This window comes from Aedes aegypti, chromosome 2 (genome assembly GCF_002204515.2).
Source record: "Aedes aegypti strain LVP_AGWG chromosome 2, AaegL5.0 Primary Assembly, whole genome shotgun sequence".
Lineage (NCBI taxonomy): Eukaryota > Metazoa > Arthropoda > Insecta > Diptera > Culicidae > Aedes > Aedes aegypti.
Genome location: NC_035108.1, coordinates 273,832,758 through 273,854,438, shown reverse-complemented (window position 1 = coordinate 273,854,438; position 21,681 = coordinate 273,832,758). Strand labels below are relative to the sequence as shown.

Below are 21,681 nucleotides of genomic sequence, written 5' to 3'. Positions count from 1 at the left end.
TTCCATTTGGGTCTCATAACAACTGTGCAAAATTTCAGCTCGATCGGTGAAACTATACTTTAGCGCCAGCCGTTCAAATTTTGTATGGGATTTACTATAGGAAAACTTACTTTTGCAAAGAAAAATTGCCAGAGGTCGTCCATTGACCTCTATAAAAATTCCGAACGCAGACCTCGGTAGGTAATTTCACCATGAAGAATATTGCAGAACACCGCGAAACAATCCGACACTTGTGAAGAAAGTTATTCAATGCAAACCTATTGGCAAGGCGACGTTGATTAATATGTAAAGAAATAACAATAATAACAAAATCGATGCTTTATAACTTTTTTCACTAGCATCGGATTGCTTTGCGGTCTTCGACAATGTTTTTCATCGTAAAAATACCTATCGAGGTCTGCGTTCGGAATTTTTATAGAGGACAATGGACGACCTCTTGCGATTTTTCTTTGCAAAAGTATGTTTTCCCATAGTAAATCCCATACAAACTTTGAACGGCTGGCGCCAAAATATAGTTTCACCGATCGAGCTGAAATTTTGCACAGTTGTTATTGGACCCAAATGCAATCCAAAAAATGGACTGGAGCGAGAATCTTTATTTTTCATATAACCGTGTCCCAGGCTACTGTACACCCGCCTGAAACGTGAAGCGACAAAAGTCGGCCTGGTGGTGAATGCGTCAAAAACAAAGTACATGCTGATAGGCGGAACCGAGCGCGACAGAGCCCGCCAGGGAAGCAGTGTTACGATAAACGGGGATACTTTTGAGGTGGTTGATGAGTTCGTCTACCCCGGATCCTTGTTAACGGCCGATAACAACGTTAGTCGTGAAATACGGAGACGCATCATCAGTAGGGCCTTCCTTAGCCGAGTGGTTAGAGTCCGCGGCTACAAAGCAAAGCCATGCTGAAGGTGTCTGGGTTCGAATCCCGGTCGGTCCAGCATCTTTTCGTAATGGAAATTTCCATGATCTCCCTGGACATAGAGTATCATCGTACCTGCCACACGATATACGAATGCGAAAACAGCAACTTTGGCAAAGAAAGCTCTCAGTTAATAACTGTGGAAGTGCTCATAAGAACACTACGCTGAGAAACAGGCTCTATCCCAGTGGGAACGTTAATGCCAAGAAGAAGAAGATCATCAGTGGATGTCGCACCTACTATGGACTCCAGAAGAAGCTGCGGTCGAGAAAGATTCACCCCGCACCAAATGTACCATGTACAAAACGCTTATAAGACCGGTGGTCCTCTATGGACATGAAGCATGGACCATGCTGGAAGAGGACCTGCAAGCACTTGGAGTGTTCGAACGAAGGGTGCTTAGGACGATGTTTGGCGGAGTACAGGAAAACGGTGTGTTGCGGCAGAGAATGAACCACGAGCTCGCTAGGCTCTACGGCGAACCCAGTATCCAGAAGGTTGCGAAAGCCGGAAGGGTGCGCTGGGCAGGGCATGTTGTAAGACTACCGGACAACAATCCTGCATAGATGGTGTTCGCGTCGAATCCGGTTGGCACAAGAAGGCGAGGAGCACAGCGAGCGAGGTGGCTTGATCAGGTGCAACAAGATCTGGAGAACGTGGGCCAAAATCGAAGTTGGAGAGACACAGCCATGGACCGAGTAAATTGGCGTAACATCGTTAACCCTTCAGTCGTCGCGTGGTTTGCCACCGTCAGAACCATCACGCTGATGCTATGTACGATAAGCGAGGTTTTTTCACCACTGTTGTACAAAATACAACAGCGCGACGACTGAAGTGTTAACGAGGTTTTATCAAATTAATTGATGTAACACCAACTAAATAAATAAACAATAATGATGTTTGCCAATACTGCACCGTACATGATTTTGAAATTTTACATTTTTTTTCCATAGAAATAAACATTTTTTAACGTTAAAAAACTTCATAACACACAATTTGACAATATTTACGACAAACAGCGTTCATTCACTGCAGGTTACATTGATATTTGTGGTTAGGAAGAAATAAAATCGAGTGGCATAGTGATGAAATTCACCCTACTGATCAATTTCACCCCAAATTTACGGTATTATAAGATCAAAACAATATCTGGAAAGTTTGTTGATTGACCAACAAATCAATATGAAACTATGATCTGACAGACGACCAAGAATAAAAAAAAACATGTCGACAATCGGTATCGAACCCTCGACCTCTAGATCTATACACAGAGACGCTGACCATTCGGCTATATTCCACAACTAGAGGATGAAGTAAATGAGAGATACATGTTCTTCGCTGTCTAATCTACTAGTTGCTCTTAGAGGTTGCTCCGACGTCTCACTGTTCAGTCCGACCATTTTGTGTTTTGTTTCATGTTAATGAACTAATTTTGATCTTATGATCATTTGATGTCGAGCTATCGCGTTGAGTTCTATTAAATTTTCGAACATCTTTTCAATATCAGATTGAGATATGAGATCAAAATTTGTTCGTTTCGAGATACGATTTTGAAATTCCCGTCTGCCCGGGACGAACACCGTCTACAGCCATTTAGCTGCACAGATTGCAACTTAACACTAAACAACGGACAAGCATGCTCCAGTGACAATGCCGAAAAACATTCCTGACGATAAGTTTCGAAGGCTGAAGTGGGAATCGAACCCACACCGATGCGCTTAAATACCTGATCAATTGTGTACCGTTTCAACTGACATGAATTGGAAAATGTCCATGCTCATAAGAGTGCTTCCAAAGTATATATAATTAAAATATGCCGACTTTTTTAAAACTAGGGTATATTGCCAATTATTGCACACTTGCCAATAATCGGGGAATATTACACTAAAAGAAATTAATTGAAACCCTAATATTTATGCAAATCACTAATAAATACTTCATTCCAGCTACCAGCCGTTTGTTTCTCATCAAAAAGTTCAAAATGCACTTTGAAACTATCATGTGCATATTTACAAAACGTTGAAAATCTTCTCTACTCTCATTTCCTAGATACAACGTCCCAAAAAGACCCTGGTGGATGCTGATAGCTGCGAAAGCGATGCTATTGTGACACTCACCGATATGTCTCCGGCAACCCGAATGACCAACATTCTGGACGTGATACACATGGCCGGCGATCAAGACCGATTGATGCAGGGGGTGTTCGAAAACTATCTGCACCAAAAAATGCCCGATCCGAACATGGCAGGAGTAGCTGAAGCCTGTGATTGGTTCTGCTTCAACGATCGTATCCAGCAGGTGATCAACCATCAGCAAAACTACTCCATCTATCCGTACCTGGCGTATGGTTTCGTCGTGTGGCACTATTTGTTTGCCAGTTTAGCTTGGCCAAAAATCAATTTCCCTAACAAGGGTTTCGAGGTAAGTCCGTGGGGGTGGTTGGTATTCTTGGTATTTTATATTTTCTGAGCGTAAGAGGTGTTGAATGAAGTCAATTACTGTGGCTATTAAAACTTATTATATGGTTTATAATAACGAAAGCGCATTGCGACCTGAAAGGATGTAATTATTTTCTCCGCTTAATGGGGAAGAGTTTGTTGGTGGTTATTATCTTTGAATGGGACCGTGTGCTTGCTTTGCTTCTTGTGTCGCTTCTAATTATTTCCTTCTTTCATCATTCAATCTGCGTGGCATTTTCTAATTTAGTATTCTATTTTGTGCCCGTTATATTGCGCAAAAGTCGTTACGTTATGATGGTGTTGTAGGTGGAAGGGGAGGGGGATTTTGAAGGGGAACTCGTTTGCTGACGGTAAGGACGTATCATCGTCACGTACATCGTCGGCCACAGGTAGAAGTGAACCGCACTTTTCTGTCTTTGCCCTCGAGGTAAAGCCTAGTGGTGGGAAGAAGTCCTTTGGCTCGTGACACGAGAAGCTGGCTGTGCTACGGTAGGAACTGAAGCATGATGATGTTAATAGAATGCACACAGTTTAAACATAACTTACACCATTTTAAATAATTCTTTTTGTAGATTATGTGTGTAGCTTGCTAGGTTGTGCTTGTATTCGATGAATTTGGGACGATGCGATGCCATTTTTTGTCCAAATTTTGGAATGTTGGCTCCCCTATGTTGAAAAAATGTTAATTATTGTAAATAATATCCTTTCAAGAAATCTATCCATACTCAATTTAAGTATTTCAAAGTATATTTATAATATTCAAAACTTTATCTAAATTCATTTTTTACGGATTTTCGGATTTGGATTTTTTAGTGTCGTTTCTTGAAGATGAATCTTCTAACCAGTGTGAAATCTTTCCAATTCTAGTAACATGATTTTAAGTTGTTTTTATGTTGTATCTTTAGAAGGTGTGCGAATATTTTGTCGATAAACGTTATGCTCCATTGCCCCAAGACATTTTTCCAGTAGGTATGCATTTCCATTACGAAAACATTTTTTTTTGCCAACAGCTCACTATGGTCCAGGAATCAGTTTTACGCGGAAAGATGCATTTTGAGCTTTAGAATGAAACATTAGACAAAAACGGTCTTCTACAAAGTTGTTCGTATTAGTTGAGCCCTTTGTTTGGTTTTATTGAAAATTAGGGTGGACCACATTTTCCTAGAAATTGTGTAACTAACTTTCTTATTTGTAGAAATTATATTATACATGCTTCAGCAAAGTTGTAGACCATTCAATTTTAAGCAACTTTGCCAAAAAAAGTTTTTTTGTATCTCTTAAATTGACCGATTTAGAGCTTTTTTCCTACGGTGGCCTAGGGTGGTCCGAACAAAACTGGTTTTCTGGCTCTAGAGTTTTCAATTCAAGTTTCTCATCAAAGTAGTCTATGAAACACTTTTAGAGCTTTGAAAAATGCGTAATTTGGTGAGTGAAGAAACTCGCTATGTCCTTCCGTTTAGGAGTTATTGTTGTTTTTCTCTCAAAAACATGCCTACTTTGATTGTGAATTTCTCTGATTGGGGCAAACATAAAAAATATCTTTTGACGGCATTCAAAAGACAAAATAAAATTGTATATTACATCAAAAAATTACAGATGTGTTATTTTTGTAACTCTAATAAAACGTCTTGAAAATCAAATATTTTTTATCACAAAAACTTTAATAACTTTTGAACTAAAATAGATATCAACAATCTTTTTGCATGAAAATTTGCGTTTTGTTAAGTTCTAAAAGTCGTTCATAGACGACTTTTACGAGAAAATAATATTAAAAAAACTAGAGTTGAAAAACTTATTTTTGTTGGACCACCCTGCAATGATAAGGAAAAAATGCTCTAGATTGGTCAAATTTTGAGCTACATAAAAACTTTTTTTTGGCAAAGTTGATCAAAATTTCAAGTTCTACCGCTTTGCCTTTGAGCGTATACTAGTATTTTTGCAAATAAAAAAGTTGATTATATGATATGTGTGATATTGTGGACCACCCTAGTTTCAAATGACACAGTATGAAAGCTTACATTTTTAGAAACAATTTTGTAGAAGATCATTTTTGTCTAAAATTTCATTTTCGTGCTCAAAATGCAAAATAATAAAGAAATACATACTATAAAAATCTTCAAAATAGTTTTAGAGCCCTATCTTTCTTATTTCAGATTTCTCGTCAAAGCAGTCTATGAACGATTTTTAGAACTTAACAAAACGCAAATTTTCATGCAAAAATATTGATGATATCTATTTTAGTTCAAAAGTTATTGAAGTTTTTCTGCTTGAAATCCTTTGTTTTTCAAGGCATTTTATTAGAGTTACAAAAATAACACATCTGTAATTTTTTGATATAATATACAATTTTATTTTGTCTTTTGAATGCCGTCAAAAGATATTTTTTATATTTGCCCCAACCAGAGATATTCACAATCAAAGTAGGCATGTTTTTGAGAGAAAAACAACAATAACTCCTAAACGGAAGGAGATAGCGAGTTTCTTCACTCACCAAATTACGCATTTTTTGAAGCTCTAAAAGTGTTTCATAGACTACTTTGATGAGAAATTTGAATTGAAAACTCTAGAGCCAGAAAACCAGTTTTGTTCGGACCACCCTATGTCACTGCTGGAAAAAAGCTCTAAATCAGTCAATTTAAGAGATACAAAAAAACTTTTTTTGGCAAAGTTGCTTGAAATTGAATGGTCTATAACTTTGCTGAAGCATGTATAATATAATTTCTACAAATAAGAAAGTTAGTTACACAATTTCTATGAAAATGTGGTCCACCCTAATTTTCAATAACACCAAACAAAGGGCTTAACTAATACAAACAACTTTGTAGAAGACCGTTTTTGTCTAATGTTTCATTCTAAAGCTCTAAATGCATCTTTCCGCGTAAAACTGATTCCTGGAACACTGTGCAGCTACCGAAAGCGTGGAAAATAAATCTGATGATTATTAAGATAACCCATTCAGCGAGCGCATTTCATGAAATGATTCTATTAATTATTCAATATTTTTTACCTTCTCTCAGGGCCCAGTAGCAGGTTAAGCTCAATCCCTTTTTTATGCAGTTACCCTTACAAAAGCCATTCAATTTCCTTTGCACAGCTCATTGCTTTTGATCTCGGTGCCTACTAAAAAAAATCTGTTCCTCATTTCATTTCATCCTCCCACGTGCTAATAGAATTCGCAAAAGCTGGCAACATGCAAGCTGATTCTCACCGGCCTACGAAAAGGACTATCGGCACAGTTGAAAGGAATTGGCGAAGGACCAACGGTGCTGCTGGATACGGTGCCATTGCTGAAACGCGTGCTAAGTCCGTCGTTGCGCTCGGTTTCTATTCAACTGCTGACACCGAAGTAAGTCTGCATTATAAGCTACTAGTTTTACGATTAACATTTGATTTTTGATTACAATTCACAGAGAAAAATCTGATTTAACTCACACGGTGGAAGTGATGGCGGACTTCGGTCTCAACTATATTCAACTGAAATCAACCGATGGAACCTATGCGTATCAGTTGGATCCTGATATCGAACAGCTGGGGAATTTCCCAGGTATTGCAGGTCAAAATCTTAACTACTTTGGCAAGCAACTGGTAGCCAGGGAAGTTGAGTTGGAGCGCATGCGACGGGCTCAACCGAAAGCAGCTAATAGTAGGGGCCCACCAGCATCGATAACCGAAATTAAAGAGGCGAGCAGTGGATCGAAGAAGACTAAAAAAATCGAACCAAGGAAAGAATCCACGGCGCAGTTACCGAATCATTTGCAAACATTGAAGCCGAAGCAAATTACCGAGAAGGTAAAGCAGGTGGTAAGTATCAAAAATATGAATTTTGATTTTCTCATCATTGTATTTTTTAATACCATTAACTGCAGCAGGAATGCGATCAAATATCACACTTTTCTTGATACGGGCCAACATAAGCAGCGTGAAGTTTTTTATATTTCATGAATTGTCCAATAATTGTGATTATCTTCTAAAGCTCACAAAGATGGTCAAATTTCAGCGCAGTACGAATCAATCGCCATGTGATGCACTTTTCTAACATCTATGCTCTGCACAAAAATTATTCTCTCTTTTAAAAAAAAGCCAGTAAAAGACATAATCCCATAAACAATCAAAATGGGTGTAAGGGGGCGGACCTGGTGTAGTGGTTAGAACACACGCCTCTCACGCCGAGGATCTGGGATCGAATCCCATCCCCGAGATAGTCACGAAAAGAATTTCAGTGACGACTTCCTTCGGAAGGAAAGTAAAGCCGTTGGTCCCGAGATGAACTAGCCCAGGGCTAAAAATCTCGTTAATAAAGATAGAAAAAAAATGGGTGTAGACCCTATGATGAAAATTTGAAAATCTAGTTAGTTTTCTTGAGCGCTCAACTCGCGGATATTTTTGCCTGCGGGCGAAATTGTCCATAGCGCCGAAGTGGATTTAAAATTGAGTGCCATAATAACTCGAACAGGCCTTCCTTAGCCTAGTGCCTAGCCTATTAAAATAAAGATCTGCTCCTCTGTCGATTGGTCGTCAAGGCAAATAGCTGAAAAATTCCTCGACTTTCTAGATCATAAAGTTTATTTGTGTAAGGTAACGTGAAAATTAGCAACATGAGCTCTAAATGAATTACTGTGAAAATGCACTTAGTTGAAAAGCAGGCTTGGTTCCAGTTAGGAAATAATACAACACTGAAGATGAAAAACTAAGAAATTTGCAATAATCCAGTATGAATTTTCCATGTTTAAATGGATCTTTTACATGCAGGTTTTAATATGCTAAATTGAACACGCAAAAATTCCAAATACTAATAAAATACATACAGATTAATGGAGCGAGTAATATCTTCTCCGGATCTGAACATGAGCAAACTCTATCAATCCTATCAATATTATGCGTTTCCATAATACCGAGCCATCCAACAGGACGTCAAAGCGGAAAAATTGCGGCGAAAAAGTAATCACCATCGCGCGCGCTCGCTGTTAGAGTTATCCTACCATCAAGGATCAATTTAGGAAATATTTTTATTATTCAGATTGATTGCATCGTGCGCTTTCCGGTAACAAGAGAAGTTATGTGCGCTCTAACGAAAACCACCATCGTGGCTGGATGGAAAATACCTACTCGGAGAAAGTTTGATTGAACGGCTGATAGATCGGTGTTCTCGTCGTCCCTCCACCCACCTTGCTGTTTTTTCTTCATTCTGGTGAATTTTCTTTCCAAGTCTTGCTGCGGCTGCCGATGGGCACCCTTTTACATTCTAGAGTGGAAGCCGAAGATCCAATCTTACTTTTGATTGGTTTGATAGGATTGGTTTCACGACTAAAATTGATATTTGAGATTAGGTGTACTTACCCATCTTTGCCAGTGGATTATTCGGAAAATCGAAATCGGTTACGGTTATCATTTTTTTAACAAAATGGGTTTTTAAGAATTGTTTGTTTTTTTCTTCTCACTTCCAGGTTTCCAAGGATTTCTTCGGTCGTGTGACTACGAAGGAGACAGTACTATCTGTTCAAGAAGGTGCGTTATTTTTTCGCGAAGTGATATTGGAAGGCATAATTTTGTTGTTTCTTTATATTTCTCATTTTCTATAGGAGGAACTGATACCATTGTCAAAAGCCCGATATGGTATCGCTACAAGGAAGGATTTAACAATGCAGTTCGGAAAGACGTCACGCTAATTGATTTGATGTAAATCATCTGTACAGATGGTATCTTTTAAATGAAACGTCCAAACGCATAAACCTCATGTTATTTTTTTTATCTTAGAATGCAAGAGAAATCCTGCCGCATTCAAGCGACGTTAAATAATCGATTTTTCTTTCACAGCAACAAAATCGAGTTACCAAACTTTGAAATTTCCCAACTTCCATCTCGTAAAACAGCAATTTCACTATGTTAAACCGCAAACCACCCGATAAAGAATCAACTAAAGACACATAAGCGCGCGCGCTCCTGCCCACGGGCTTAGCCAGGAATCAAATCAGGGGGAGCAAAGTAACTGACCAAGAGAAATTTCTTCTTGGTAATGAGCTAGAGGGAGAGCACTTTTACACATCAGTACGTTTGACACCCATCAATAAAATAGTTTTTACTAAATCCCACGAAAGTGTTCATTTTGCTCCGATACCTTCTTACCAACCGTGTTTTCGACCTAATTTTCTGCCTCGTTTTTCTGACATTCGATTTGATTTTTTCAATGAATGCAGCACGTCATACTAATTATGAACTTGGAAACCAACCAGAGTAATAAAAAAGACAGCCATTCTATGGTGTTGCGATGCGATGTTGCGATCTATAGATTAGGCTACTGATACCACCCTGCTCTCTCAGAAAGATTTCTCACTCTCCGATCGTATACGGTATCACACGACAGAAATACAGGGTGTTTGGTTCCGGACTTTAAGAATTTTGAGGGTAGATAGATCTCTACGAGTTATGAAAAAGTGCCTAAGGAACATAGGGTCGCAAGTCACTGCTAAGTGAATTAATCACAATTTAAAGTTTTTAAATTTTCTCATCTTTGACGCTCCATAACTAAATAACTATTAGTCGTACATTCAATATCTGCGCACGAATCGAAAGCTTATGACCTCATCTTTCTTAGCTTCTTTGACATGAATTTTGTAGAAAATGGTTAACATGCATAAATAATAAAAAGTTTGCAAAAAGTGACGAATAAATCAGCATTTTTTCAGGTATTTTCATGAAATTTAATATGATAATGAAACTTCCTTCAAAACAGTTCTTCTACAAAATGTGCATTATCTTGTTAGCTGTCAAAGTTTCTTTGGGAGCAACATTGTATGTTTTGTATATTCGTCACAATATCACTTTTAATGTTGTGCACCAAACAGTAATAAATCAATCAAATAATTGACGGTTTACCCTATTCGTTCGTATATTCGTTGATTGCTGCCTTCGCGTGGGAATGAAGTGGACGGTGACGATGGATGTTGGTCGTGCCGAAGCGGAAGGAAAATGAATTCGCTTTGCAATTTGCGCCATGTTATCTTCGCTGCGGCGTTTGGTTTGTAAACAGTTGCGCATACAGATTCAATGCGTGCGCCGCATGACTGTCGTAGTAGCGAATGTGTGTTTATAACGACCGACCCCTTTAAATTCTTCGCACTAGTAGCTGAGCTACGGTGCAGAGCGGATGGGGGGTGTGCGTGCGCGTGCAGCGAGAACTCAATTTGTGCATTTCTCGTGTATGACGTTGCACTTTTAATGCATTATTATGCTATTATAAGTCCTTTATACTTGAATTACATGTTAATAATCTTGACCCATATTGTAAGCGATACATAAAGATGGGCGAGGGAGTCATACAGGGGGAGAGGTCGGTTTTTAAGGAACCATATAGGGGGAAGGGAGGTGTGGCCAATGAACACGGTACAAACAAATTCTATTTTACGTTTTTGTATAAATCACGTGATTCATGGACAACCGCTTTTCACGCACCACGCGCGTCGTTGTAATGTTGTACTTGTAATGTAACCTCGTAAACCTCGGTCGTATTACACAGCACAAGCGAGGTCTTAGGTCAATTTCTCAATGCGGTGGAAATTAGAGAAAATGTATAACCCTAAACGAGCCTCAATTGGCGGGATTCGAACCCACGATCAACAGCATGGTTCGCGGAATTACCGCTACGGCTGGCATATGATATGATATGTAGGAATATTATAATCGCGTAGAACATAGTTTTGCATAATGTGCCTTGCTAGAAAAGTCTATGAAACAAATTTAGATAAATCTCATATTTTTTGAGAGATTTTTTTTTCTAGTGTTACGTTTCAACAGGAACCTGATCCTCAGCTAAATGCTAGTACTTCCACTGTTATTAACCGAGTGGTTTTCTTTCCAATTGATCATTATGTGCATTTCTAAGTCATACAGGTTTCTTTCAAAATCACAAGCAGCATTTCCAGAACTTTCAATAGAATTGCTAAAGCAATTTTCTGCTCTTTTTCACGAAGAAAATTACAAGGAATTATACTGGAGATAACTCAAAACAACAACATAGTAATTCGTTTGAGGATTGCTTCAGGAATGATTTAAAGAATTATTCAAGGAACTGCAACGAAGGTTTTTTTCAAAAATTAATCTGGGAGTTTCTTGATCTCCCAATTTTTATTTCTGGAATGCTAGAGATAGTCGGGTCTCGGGTTTGAGTCGTCTTTGGTGATCATTATGAACAGAGCAACAATCGCCAACGAACATTTCTGCTAAATAAGAATTCTGGACAAACATTTCAAAAGGGCACATTGACATTGGTAAACGTTGGCTTTGCAAGACGCTGTTGAGCCCAATTCAACTCGATCGCGCTCACCAATACCACTATCAGGAAGATCTAACACCAATCTTTCTGATAGTGGTGTTAGTTTGCGTGGGCGGGCCAAAAAGGGCTCAACAGCCACGTTTCTGAAAAAAGGCTCAAGACCTCTTGGGCCCTTTTCAAATGTTTGTCCAGAATTGAAAAGAACTCTCTCAAGCGTACTCCAACGTATGTCAGAAAAGTTTGATTTACTAGTAATTTAAAACAGGGCCTTTAGAAGGATTTTCTCAAAAATTGCTTCCAGAAAATTTGGGGTTTGAGTTTCGAAACAAATAATTATTTCAGGTTTGGGTCGGGCCCGGGTTTTAAAAAAATAAAATATGTCTGATGGGTTTGGGTTTATAAAATGTGAATTCCGACCAAACCTACTTTCTGGAGTTTCTAAAAAAGTTACACTTGAAATACCTACAGGAAATTCGACTGGAAATCTTCAACAAAAAAAATATTTTTATTTCTGTAGAACACACTTTTGTGTTTTCCAAGGCCTTGTTTAGGTATTTCCACATTAAGTGGTTCTGAAATTATTGCAAAAGTTCTATTGAGAACTTTTCAAGTTGTGCCTTTTAGAATTCATTAAGAAGTTCATGATTTCTTCAGGCATAATTTTTGGAAATTCTAGATGAGTTCTATCTGGAATTTCTTCCTCCAGAAGTGTACCTTCAGGAAGTTTTGAAGAACCTCCTGATCATAGTAATCCTGGAACTCTGCATGAAAACCTTTGGATATTCCAAGTGATACCTCTGGGGTTTTATGCAATATTCTTCTTGAAATTCCTTCACGGTAATTTGACTACGAATTGATACAGAAATGCGTATAGAGATGCTCTCAGGAAACAATCCAGTGATTACTTCCAGGATTGCTTAAAATATTGCTTTAGAGACACCTCCCGGTGTTCCAGAAAGGATTCCTTAAAAGTGTTTCTCCAGGATTTTCTAAGAAACACCCTTCTTTGATTTTTCATCTGTTCTCTCAAGAACATTAAACTTATTTTCATTTTTTTTCTACGGTTCATACACAATAATAGAGGGTACTTCAAACATTTGCAAAATGACTTGAATAACTATTTTAAAATTTTCACTGGTTTTCAGGTTTTTCCTCCAAAATGACGAACCAAACTATGTATCTTTAAACTATCTATCATTATCAAGAAATTGATTACCACCACAATTTTGCGGGATTAATATAGTTACTACTTTGTAGTACGAAATTCCTATAGTGGTTTTCCCAGGAATATATCACAGGCTTTTTTAGGTATTTTACTAGGAATTTATTCTAATTTTTGTTCATGAAATTTTCAAAATAATCATCCCAGAATTCTTCAAGCAATTTCCGGAAGCACCAGGACTCCTTTTGCTTTGATTCAGAACATTTTTAAACTTGCACCCCGCTAATCTGCACATTTTTCAAATTTAAAATGATTCAGACGTTATTCAACTCATTAAATGGAATAAAGCGAATGAAAAATCATGAAACAATATGCAGAATCAAAACAAAAAGCCAACCAGAAACAGGTGACCAGAAGTTCAAATTTAAAATGAACCCTGATGGTTGGTATTAGCTTTTATTTAAATAACTGGAGGTACACAATACATCTTCATGAATTTTGTGGTGGAATTCCTGGTAAAATCCTTCAAGAATTTTTAGGTGGAACCCTAAAAGGGAACCTTGGAGGTAGAGCAGGGATACTTGGAGGCATTCTAGGAGAAATCTTTGACGCCTCCATGAGTCGATATGAGGATGAAACCATCCATTCATGGAAATATCGAGTCATGGAACAGAAATGCTTAGGAAGCTGATTGAGGGAACCATCATAGTAACCATGAAATTTTGTTTTTAGTATGGTTCCATGATTCGATATCGAGTATCCTGGAACATCGACTCATGGAGGATTCACCGTATTGCTATAGAAATTTTTGCAAGTATTTCTGACGGAGTTCATGGAGGTATTCTTGAAAAATCTCTGGAGGTTTTGTTCAAAGAATCCTTTGAAATATTACTGGGAAAACCCTTAATGTATTCCTGTAGAATATCTTGGAGGTATTCTTAGTGAAATGCCTAGAGATTAGACCTGTTCATATTTAAATCTACCGGTCAAGCAGTATTCGGAATTCTCATGCTAAGAACAATGTCTGGTCAAATTTTCAGCTCATTTGATAAAGATTTTAGTATGCTTCAAGTTGAAAATGTGTTTTTGGGCTTTTTTCAAGGTTTGAAAAATCATAGCTAGCATGTGGAAAATCAAAACCACTTGCTATTACCACTATTTGAAAGCTAATTCTATTCTGTTAAAGTTTGTCGAACACACTAACAAGATAAAATTGAGTTTTAACACTGTTTGATCCAAATTAGTACTCCGCTGTACCAAGAAATTACAGTTTTCTCAATATACATGGTATATAAAACATGCATTGGTATTATTTTTTCAGGCCCTAGTCAACGGGAGTCAAACATAATACATTTATGAATTCATTGACCATCAACAAATTACATGTTCCTAAAGGCAATAAATTACAATAAATGCCCATAGATCGAGCACCGCATCGCAACCTGATGATAGTTAAATCATGCATGACACATGTACCGGAAACGAATGAATTGAACAAGTTAGCATTGCTTTTCCTTTCCGAGTGATGATTGTTTTGATCGCATTTCACTGATCATTTAGAACGATTTGAAAACAATCATCATCATTGACTGAGAAAAGGCAGTGCTAACGTGTTCATTGAAGCTCACGGTGGTGCTCTAGGCTCACCCACAGTGGATTTACAAATGTGCTTCATAATTACCTATTTTTTACAATTTATTTTCGTAAGATAAATGGTTACTTTGAACGGGATTGACTTTTAGATATGCATTGTCATCATGTCTGGAAATTAAAAATACGAAATTTTCATGCAGGCATGCTGTTCAGTGAAAACAATTCCCGATAAAAGAGATTTTCAAGAACCTCGAGATACAAACCTCAACCAAACTATGTTAAAACTTGCTCCAATCATAAAATTGTGTTCGGCAAAAGATCGTAGAATTGGATAAACTACTATGTAGAAGTATTTCCGATAAATGTTGATGCTTCGTTCGGTAGTTATGATTTTTTAAAGCTTGAAAATAGCCCAAAAACACATAATTGATTTAAAGCACAACTAAATTTACTCTAAATTGAGTGAAATTTTGGCCAGAAGTTCATTTCGCAATGAAAAATCAAAGTATTGGTTGACTGGGGGGTTTCCAGACATTTTTGAAAATATGAATAGGTCTACTAGAGATATTCCTGTAGAATACTACCAGGTTCTTATTGCTAGAGTAATCTATGGAAGAACTTCTGCAGGAATCACAAAAAAAAAAGAAATTCCTGGAAAATGTCCCTACAAATCTCTGAATAAATACCTTAAACAACTCTTGAAAGTCATCCAGGAGGAATTCTAAGAGAGATTGCTGTAGGAAAATTAAAAGTTATTTTTGGGAAATCTAGCAGGTATTCCTGGAGGAATCCTTGAAGGTTTTCCTTGAAGAATTTTTGTAGTAAAATTTTGGAGAAATCTCATGTTCCTAGAAGAATTCCTAGAGTTGTGTTTGGTTTAATCCCTGGTAGTATTCCTGTATGAAACCTTGGAGGTACTCCTAGAGGAATCGTTAGAGGCATTTTTGTGGTATACGTGCTAATATTCCCTAAGGTATTCATGAAGGAATCTTTGATGGTATTCCTTGATAATTTCTTGATGGCATTCTTGGAGACATTTCTGAAGATATTATCTGAGGTATATCTGGAAGGGATTCTAGCAGTATTATTTAAGGCAGTGGTCACCAAACTGCGGCCCGCGGGTCGTATGCGGCTCTCAGTTTCTTCAAGACTACAAAGTTGCGACGTTCCAGTAGCTTTTGTTTTCAAAAAAGAAAGTGTTTTTTCCTAATATTTCTACTTTAGTTCCTAAATTACACTGAAGTTTTAGTTTCGCTGTGGCTAAGGATTTTTTATAACATAAAGGTTAATTGTTGATATTATACTAGTGTTGCAACCATCAAATTGGGGAAAATATTAAAAGTTTGTCAAAGATTGTTTAATATTTGAAAAATAATCCACATGCTTTATCTATTGAATCGTAACTGGATTGATTGTGACCATAATGTTTCACTTCCGGAAATCATATAATTTTTGACATTACATGTCATTGTATTGTCATTGACATTATATCTTTGCACGAAGGACGAACTCTTGACAATCCAGGGACATCGGTGTTATCAGAAAAGAATATTGAAACGGTTATTAACTGTCGAACACAATAGGCATGCTTATTTCAGAAGTCACCTGTCGACCCCGATAGAAACCCAGTCAAATTGTGTGACAACTATCGAAAAACTCGACTGACAGAGTCGTGCAGTCGAGTCGTTTCGATCAGATTTAAAAAAATAGGAGTAAAGTAATGGCCCGCTTAACCAGTTATGCTGAGGACCACTGCTCTAAATCGTCCGTACGTGATAAAAATTCAATCAAATTTGTTTTTTTTCGGTAAAAGGCACGATGTTCATTTTGCCACCACTTCCCCTATATCTCTCTACTGACTTATTGTTCTTGATTCTTGAACAACTAATGGAAATGTCCTATTTAATTATTAAAATAATACATTTTTGCATTAGGCTTGAAATAACTAGAGTTTTCAAATTTCCCGGGAAACGGGAAATAAAATTACCATTTCCCAGGAAATCCCGGGATCACGGGAAATTCTGAAAAACGTGAAAATAAAGCAAATTTGGTGGAATTTTATTTTTCAAATTATTCGTAATTCGTGTAGGGTCGGTGTTCCCTTAGTAGACAGTCCCCTATTGTCGCACTAGTAGTTTTTAACGGCCGTTTTGGTACAAATCGTTGCAAAATATTTTTTGACGTGAACCATTCACCTAAGTACCATTCATACACAACTCGATTTTGTTAAAAAAATGATCGAAATATAGTTTTGCTTATGATTTAAGCTTCCTTGCATCTATAATAAACCTATTGTTCCTATAGTAGCACTTCTAAGAAAAACTATTTTTCATAAACCAAATTACTTAATTAAATTAGAACTTTTTTATATCAATCAAAAGCTTTTGATCCACTTTTAAAAGCAAAAATGTAAAAGTTATGTAAAAACACGATTTTGATTTGTATTTTGCTTTGTATTATAGATTATAGTAGCACAAGCGACAATAAATACAAAAAAAATTGTTTTCGTATTTTGTGTTTTTTTTTCACAAAACCGTGATAAAAAGCTTTCAGACGTAAAAACAATGCCACTGGCTTTATTTTTCGATTTTATTCAAATATTTGTTCTCAGTCATGCGGCTTCATCGACCCTATATGTATTTTATACCAGTAAATTTGTTGGTTATTTCTCTTCTTTGTGAGTAATTTATTCATATTTCTCTAAATAAATGTTAGCTTAATTTCAAACGCTAGGCTTCAGAACAACAAAGTTTATAGCATTAAGCAAAAGTCCTCGTGGAGTTTATTCTTGATCCAACTAGAGTCTTCATATTAAAAATTGTGACTGTTACATCCATGAAAACTTTATAAGCCTTCTGAATTCATAGAAAAGATCCCTTGAAAATTCCTTTATTTTATATGACAAATTTCGTCAAAAACCATATCTATTTTATTAACAACTTTTTCATTACAAAAATAAAACAAAAAATCAGCATCGAAATATAACTAGTGATGTAGTGAGTTCATTGGTAAGAATTATATGATAAGTAAATTGTGCAATGGTTTTTGTTTGAAAATAGATAGTCAATTTCATGATAAAGTTTATAGTTTAAAGACACATAGTTTGGTTCGCTATGATTACGTTTGTGGTTTAAGTTGAAGTTTAAGTTTGTTTAAGTTAATATAAACTCGCGTTCAAAAGTTTAGGGTCACCACCTGAAAAAACATACATAAGTTTTGGTCAGTTGACGTGTCGAATGAATAAAACTTACTTTGTAGGAATTGTTTGAATATTGTTTACCAAATTTATGCTTGAGTTTGTGACACATGTTAAAAACTAAACTGAAAAAAACAAGTCATATTTTCTCAGCATTGAATTGACCAATATTTTGAATCAATGAGGCATTAAAAATTTAATCCAGAAGGGTACTTGCAAAATTTTGGAGGAAAAACCTGAAAACCAGTGAAAATTTTAAAATAGTTATTCAAGTCATTTTGCAAATGTTTGAAGTACCCTCTATTATTGTGTATGAACCGTAGAAAAAAAAATGAAAATAAGTTTAATGTTCTTGAGAGAACAGATGAAAAATCAAAGAAGGGTGTTTCTTAGAAAATCCTGGAGAAACATTTTTAAGGAATCCTTTCTGGAACACCGCGAGGAGTCTCTAAAGCAATATTTTAAGCAATCCTGGAAGTAATCACTGGATTGTTTCCTGAGAGCATCTCTATACGCATTTCTGTATCAATTAATAGTCAAATTACCATGAAGGAATTTCAAGAAGAATATTGCATAAAACTTCAGAGGTATCACTTGGAATATCCGAAGGTTTTCATGCAGAGTTCGAGGATTACTATGATCAGGAGTTTTCAAAACTTCCTGAAGGTACACTTCTGGAGGAAGAAATTCCAGATAGAGCTAATCTAGAATTTCCAAAAATTATGCCTGAAAAAATCATGAACTTCTTCATGAATTCTAAAAGGAAAAACTTGAAAAGTTCTCAATAGAACTTTTGCAATAATTTCAGAACCACTTAATGTGGAAATACCTAAACAAGTCCTTGGAAAACACAAAAGTGTGTTCTACAGAAATAAAAATATTTTTTTTGTTGAAGATTTCCAGACGAATTTCATGGAGGTATTTCGAATGTAACTTTTGGAGAAACTCCAGAGAGTAGGTTTGGTCGGAATTCACATTTTATAAACCCAAACCCATCAGACATATTTTATTTTTTTAAAACCCGGGCCCGACCCAAACCCGAAATAATTATTTGTTTCCAAACTCAAACCCTAAATTTTCTGGAAGCAATTTTTGAGAAAATCCTTCTAAAAGCCCTGTTTGAAATTACTAGTAAATTAAACTTTTCTGACATACGTTGGAGTACGCTTGAGAGAGTTTTTTTCAATTCTTATTTAGCAGAAATGTTCGTTGGCGATTGTTGCTCTGTTCATAATGATCACCAAAGACGACTCAAACCCGAGACCCGACTATCTCTAGCATTCCAGAAATAAAAATTGGGAGATCAAGAAACTCCCAGATTAATTTTTGAAAAAAACCTTCGTTGCAGTTCCTTGAATAATTCTTTAAATCATTCCTGAAGCAATCCTCAAACGAATTACTATGTTGTTGTTTTGAGTTATCTCCAGTATAATTCCTTGTAATTTTCTTCGTGAAAAAGAGCAGAAAATTGCTTTAGCAATTCTATTGAAAGTTCTGGAAATGCTGCTTGTGATTTTGAAAGAAACCTGTACGACTTAGAAATGCACATAATGATCAATTGGAAAGAAAACCACTCGGTTAATAACAGTGGAAGTACTAGCATTTAGCTGAGGATCAGGTTCCTGTTGAAACGTAACACTAGAAAAAAAATCTTGATCGTGGGTTCGAATCCCGCCAATTGAGGCTCGTTTAGGGTTATACATTTTCTCTAATTTCCACCGCATTGAGAAATTGACCTAAGACCTCGCTTGTGCTGTGTAATACGACCGAGGTTTACGAGGTTACATTACAAGTACAACATTACAACGACGCGCGTGGTGCGTGAAAAGCGGTTGTCCATGAATCACGTGATTTATACAAAAACATAAAATAGAATTTGTTTGTACCGTGTTCATTGGCCACACCTCCCTTCCCCCTATATGGTTCCTTAAAAACCGACCTCTCCCCCTGTATGACTCCCTCGCCCATCTTTATGTATCGCTTACAATATGGGTCAAGATTATTAACATGTAATTCAAGTATAAAGGACTTATAATAGCATAATAATGCATTAAAAGTGCAACGTCATACACGAGAAATGCACAAATTGAGTTCTCGCTGCACGCGCACGCACACCCCCCATCCGCTCTGCACCGTAGCTCAGCTACTAGTGCGAAGAATTTAAAGGGGTCGGTCGTTATAAACACACATTCGCTACTACGACAGTCATGCGGCGCACGCATTGAATCTGTATGCGCAACTGTTTACAAACCAAACGCCGCAGCGAAGATAACATGGCGCAAATTGCAAAGCGAATTCATTTTCCTTCCGCTTCGGCACGACCAACATCCATCGTCACCGTCCACTTCATTCCCACGCGAAGGCAGCAATCAACGAATATACGAATGAATAGGGTAAACCGTCAATTATTTGATTGATTTATTACTGTTTGGTGCACAACATTAAAAGTGATATTGTGACGAATATACAAAACATACAATGTTGCTCCCAAAGAAACTTTGACAGCTAACAAGATAATGCACATTTTGTAGAAGAACTGTTTTGAAGGAAGTTTCATTATCATATTAAATTTCATGAAAATACCTGAAAAAATGCTGATTTATTCGTCACTTTTTGCAAACTTTTCATTATTTATGCATGTTAACCATTTTCTACAAAATTCATGTCAAAGAAGCTAAGAAAGATGAGGTCATAAGCTTTCGATTCGTGCGCAGATATTGAATGTACGACTAATAGTTATTTAATTATGGAGCGTCAAAGATGAGAAAATTTAAAAACTTTAAATTGTGATTAATTCACTAAGCAGTGACTTGCGACCCTATGTTCCTTAGGCACTTTTTCAAAACTCGTGGAGATCTATCTACCCTCAAAATTCTTAAAGTCCGGAACCAAACACCCTGTATAAATCTATCTTTAGTTATGCCAGCAGCCACCGACGTGATAGGATCGCGACTGAAAAAGAAATTATTCGGTGAATACAAGTTGAGTTTAAATAAACCATCCAGTGTTTTTAGTGCCCAAATTGAAGGAGTTATTTCGAGTCACGAGATCTGAGTACTGAAGCCTCTAACAAACTGAGGATTCCGCGAGTGACAAGATATTTCGGGCCGATTTAGTAAAACTTCGGCAGTGCTGTAGCTGCTAGCAGTACTTTACAGTGTAAAGTTTACACCATCATCCCAACGAAGATTGCATGTTCAGTTTGGTTCTCCAATTGTGAAGGTGAGCCCAGACCTGCCCCAAAACATTTTCTGGTGCCGTGACCAGGATTTGGGCTGTACCATCGTACCTCACCAACCATCCCAGTGATAACTGTGACCTAGCAATATCATCACGCGGTGAAGACCACATTGCAGCCTACGGAAAGCGCCATTGCTGAATATCTCCATTGTTCCTGGTTTCCGCTGCTGCTATTGTAATCATTCAATAATCATTCCTATTGAACATAGGTACAAGGTAATGTACCTGTCCATCGCTTTCTAGCGCTTCTGTGACATCGGGGCTGCTATCGTGCCAGATCAACTAGACGATCACACCAACCACAACACATCCTCGCCGATCATCCACTGTACCAGGATCGACATTGTCTCTTGGATTTTACTTTCACACGTTGACGTCGGGCCCCCATGGTGGCGATTTGATTTCGCTTGAGAAGACACCTGCATGCTGTTGCTGAGGATATTTGCATGCCATCTCAGCGATCATCCGTACTGATACCGGAATAAATTAACCCAACTGCCTTACGCTAGCCGTGTGAGGGTCCAAGTTTGTTCCTGCGAACCAGAATACTCCAACAACCGTAACCACCGAAGTTCGTTCGAGGAAGGGGGAATTTCCAGTCTTCCAAGCAGTTCCGTGTCAATGGATCATTGGAAACTTCCAAAGGACTTGTTCTTGGCAGATCCTGGCTTCAACCATTCCAGTGATGTGGAATTGAGTCTATAATCGCAACATTTCTTCGATTGCTTCTTCACTGCAGCTAGTCGGCCACTCTCCCAATACTAGTTGACAGCGAATTTGGTTGGATCAGTGTGCTGCAAAACAGTTACGGTTTCAGTGGATCCCCTCGAAGAATGTAT

The 21,681-nt window shown here is 37.3% G+C and overlaps 1 protein-coding gene across 1 annotated transcript in view; it reads left to right on the top strand.

Annotated features, from left to right (window-relative positions):
* Nucleotides 1–9,111, top strand: part of LOC5570421 (chromosome transmission fidelity protein 18 homolog) — a 44,859-nt gene extending 35,748 nt beyond the window's left edge. Inside the window, exons 6-10 of the mRNA XM_001659081.2 lie at nt 2,973–3,344; nt 6,553–6,728; nt 6,793–7,183; nt 8,827–8,887; nt 8,962–9,111. Coding sequence (XP_001659131.2) covers nt 2,973–3,344; nt 6,553–6,728; nt 6,793–7,183; nt 8,827–8,887; nt 8,962–9,062 — 1,101 coding nt within the window. The 3' untranslated portion in view covers nt 9,063–9,111. The remainder of the gene's footprint in view (nt 1–2,972; nt 3,345–6,552; nt 6,729–6,792; nt 7,184–8,826; nt 8,888–8,961) is intronic.
* Nucleotides 9,112–21,681: the final 12,570 nt, after the last annotated feature.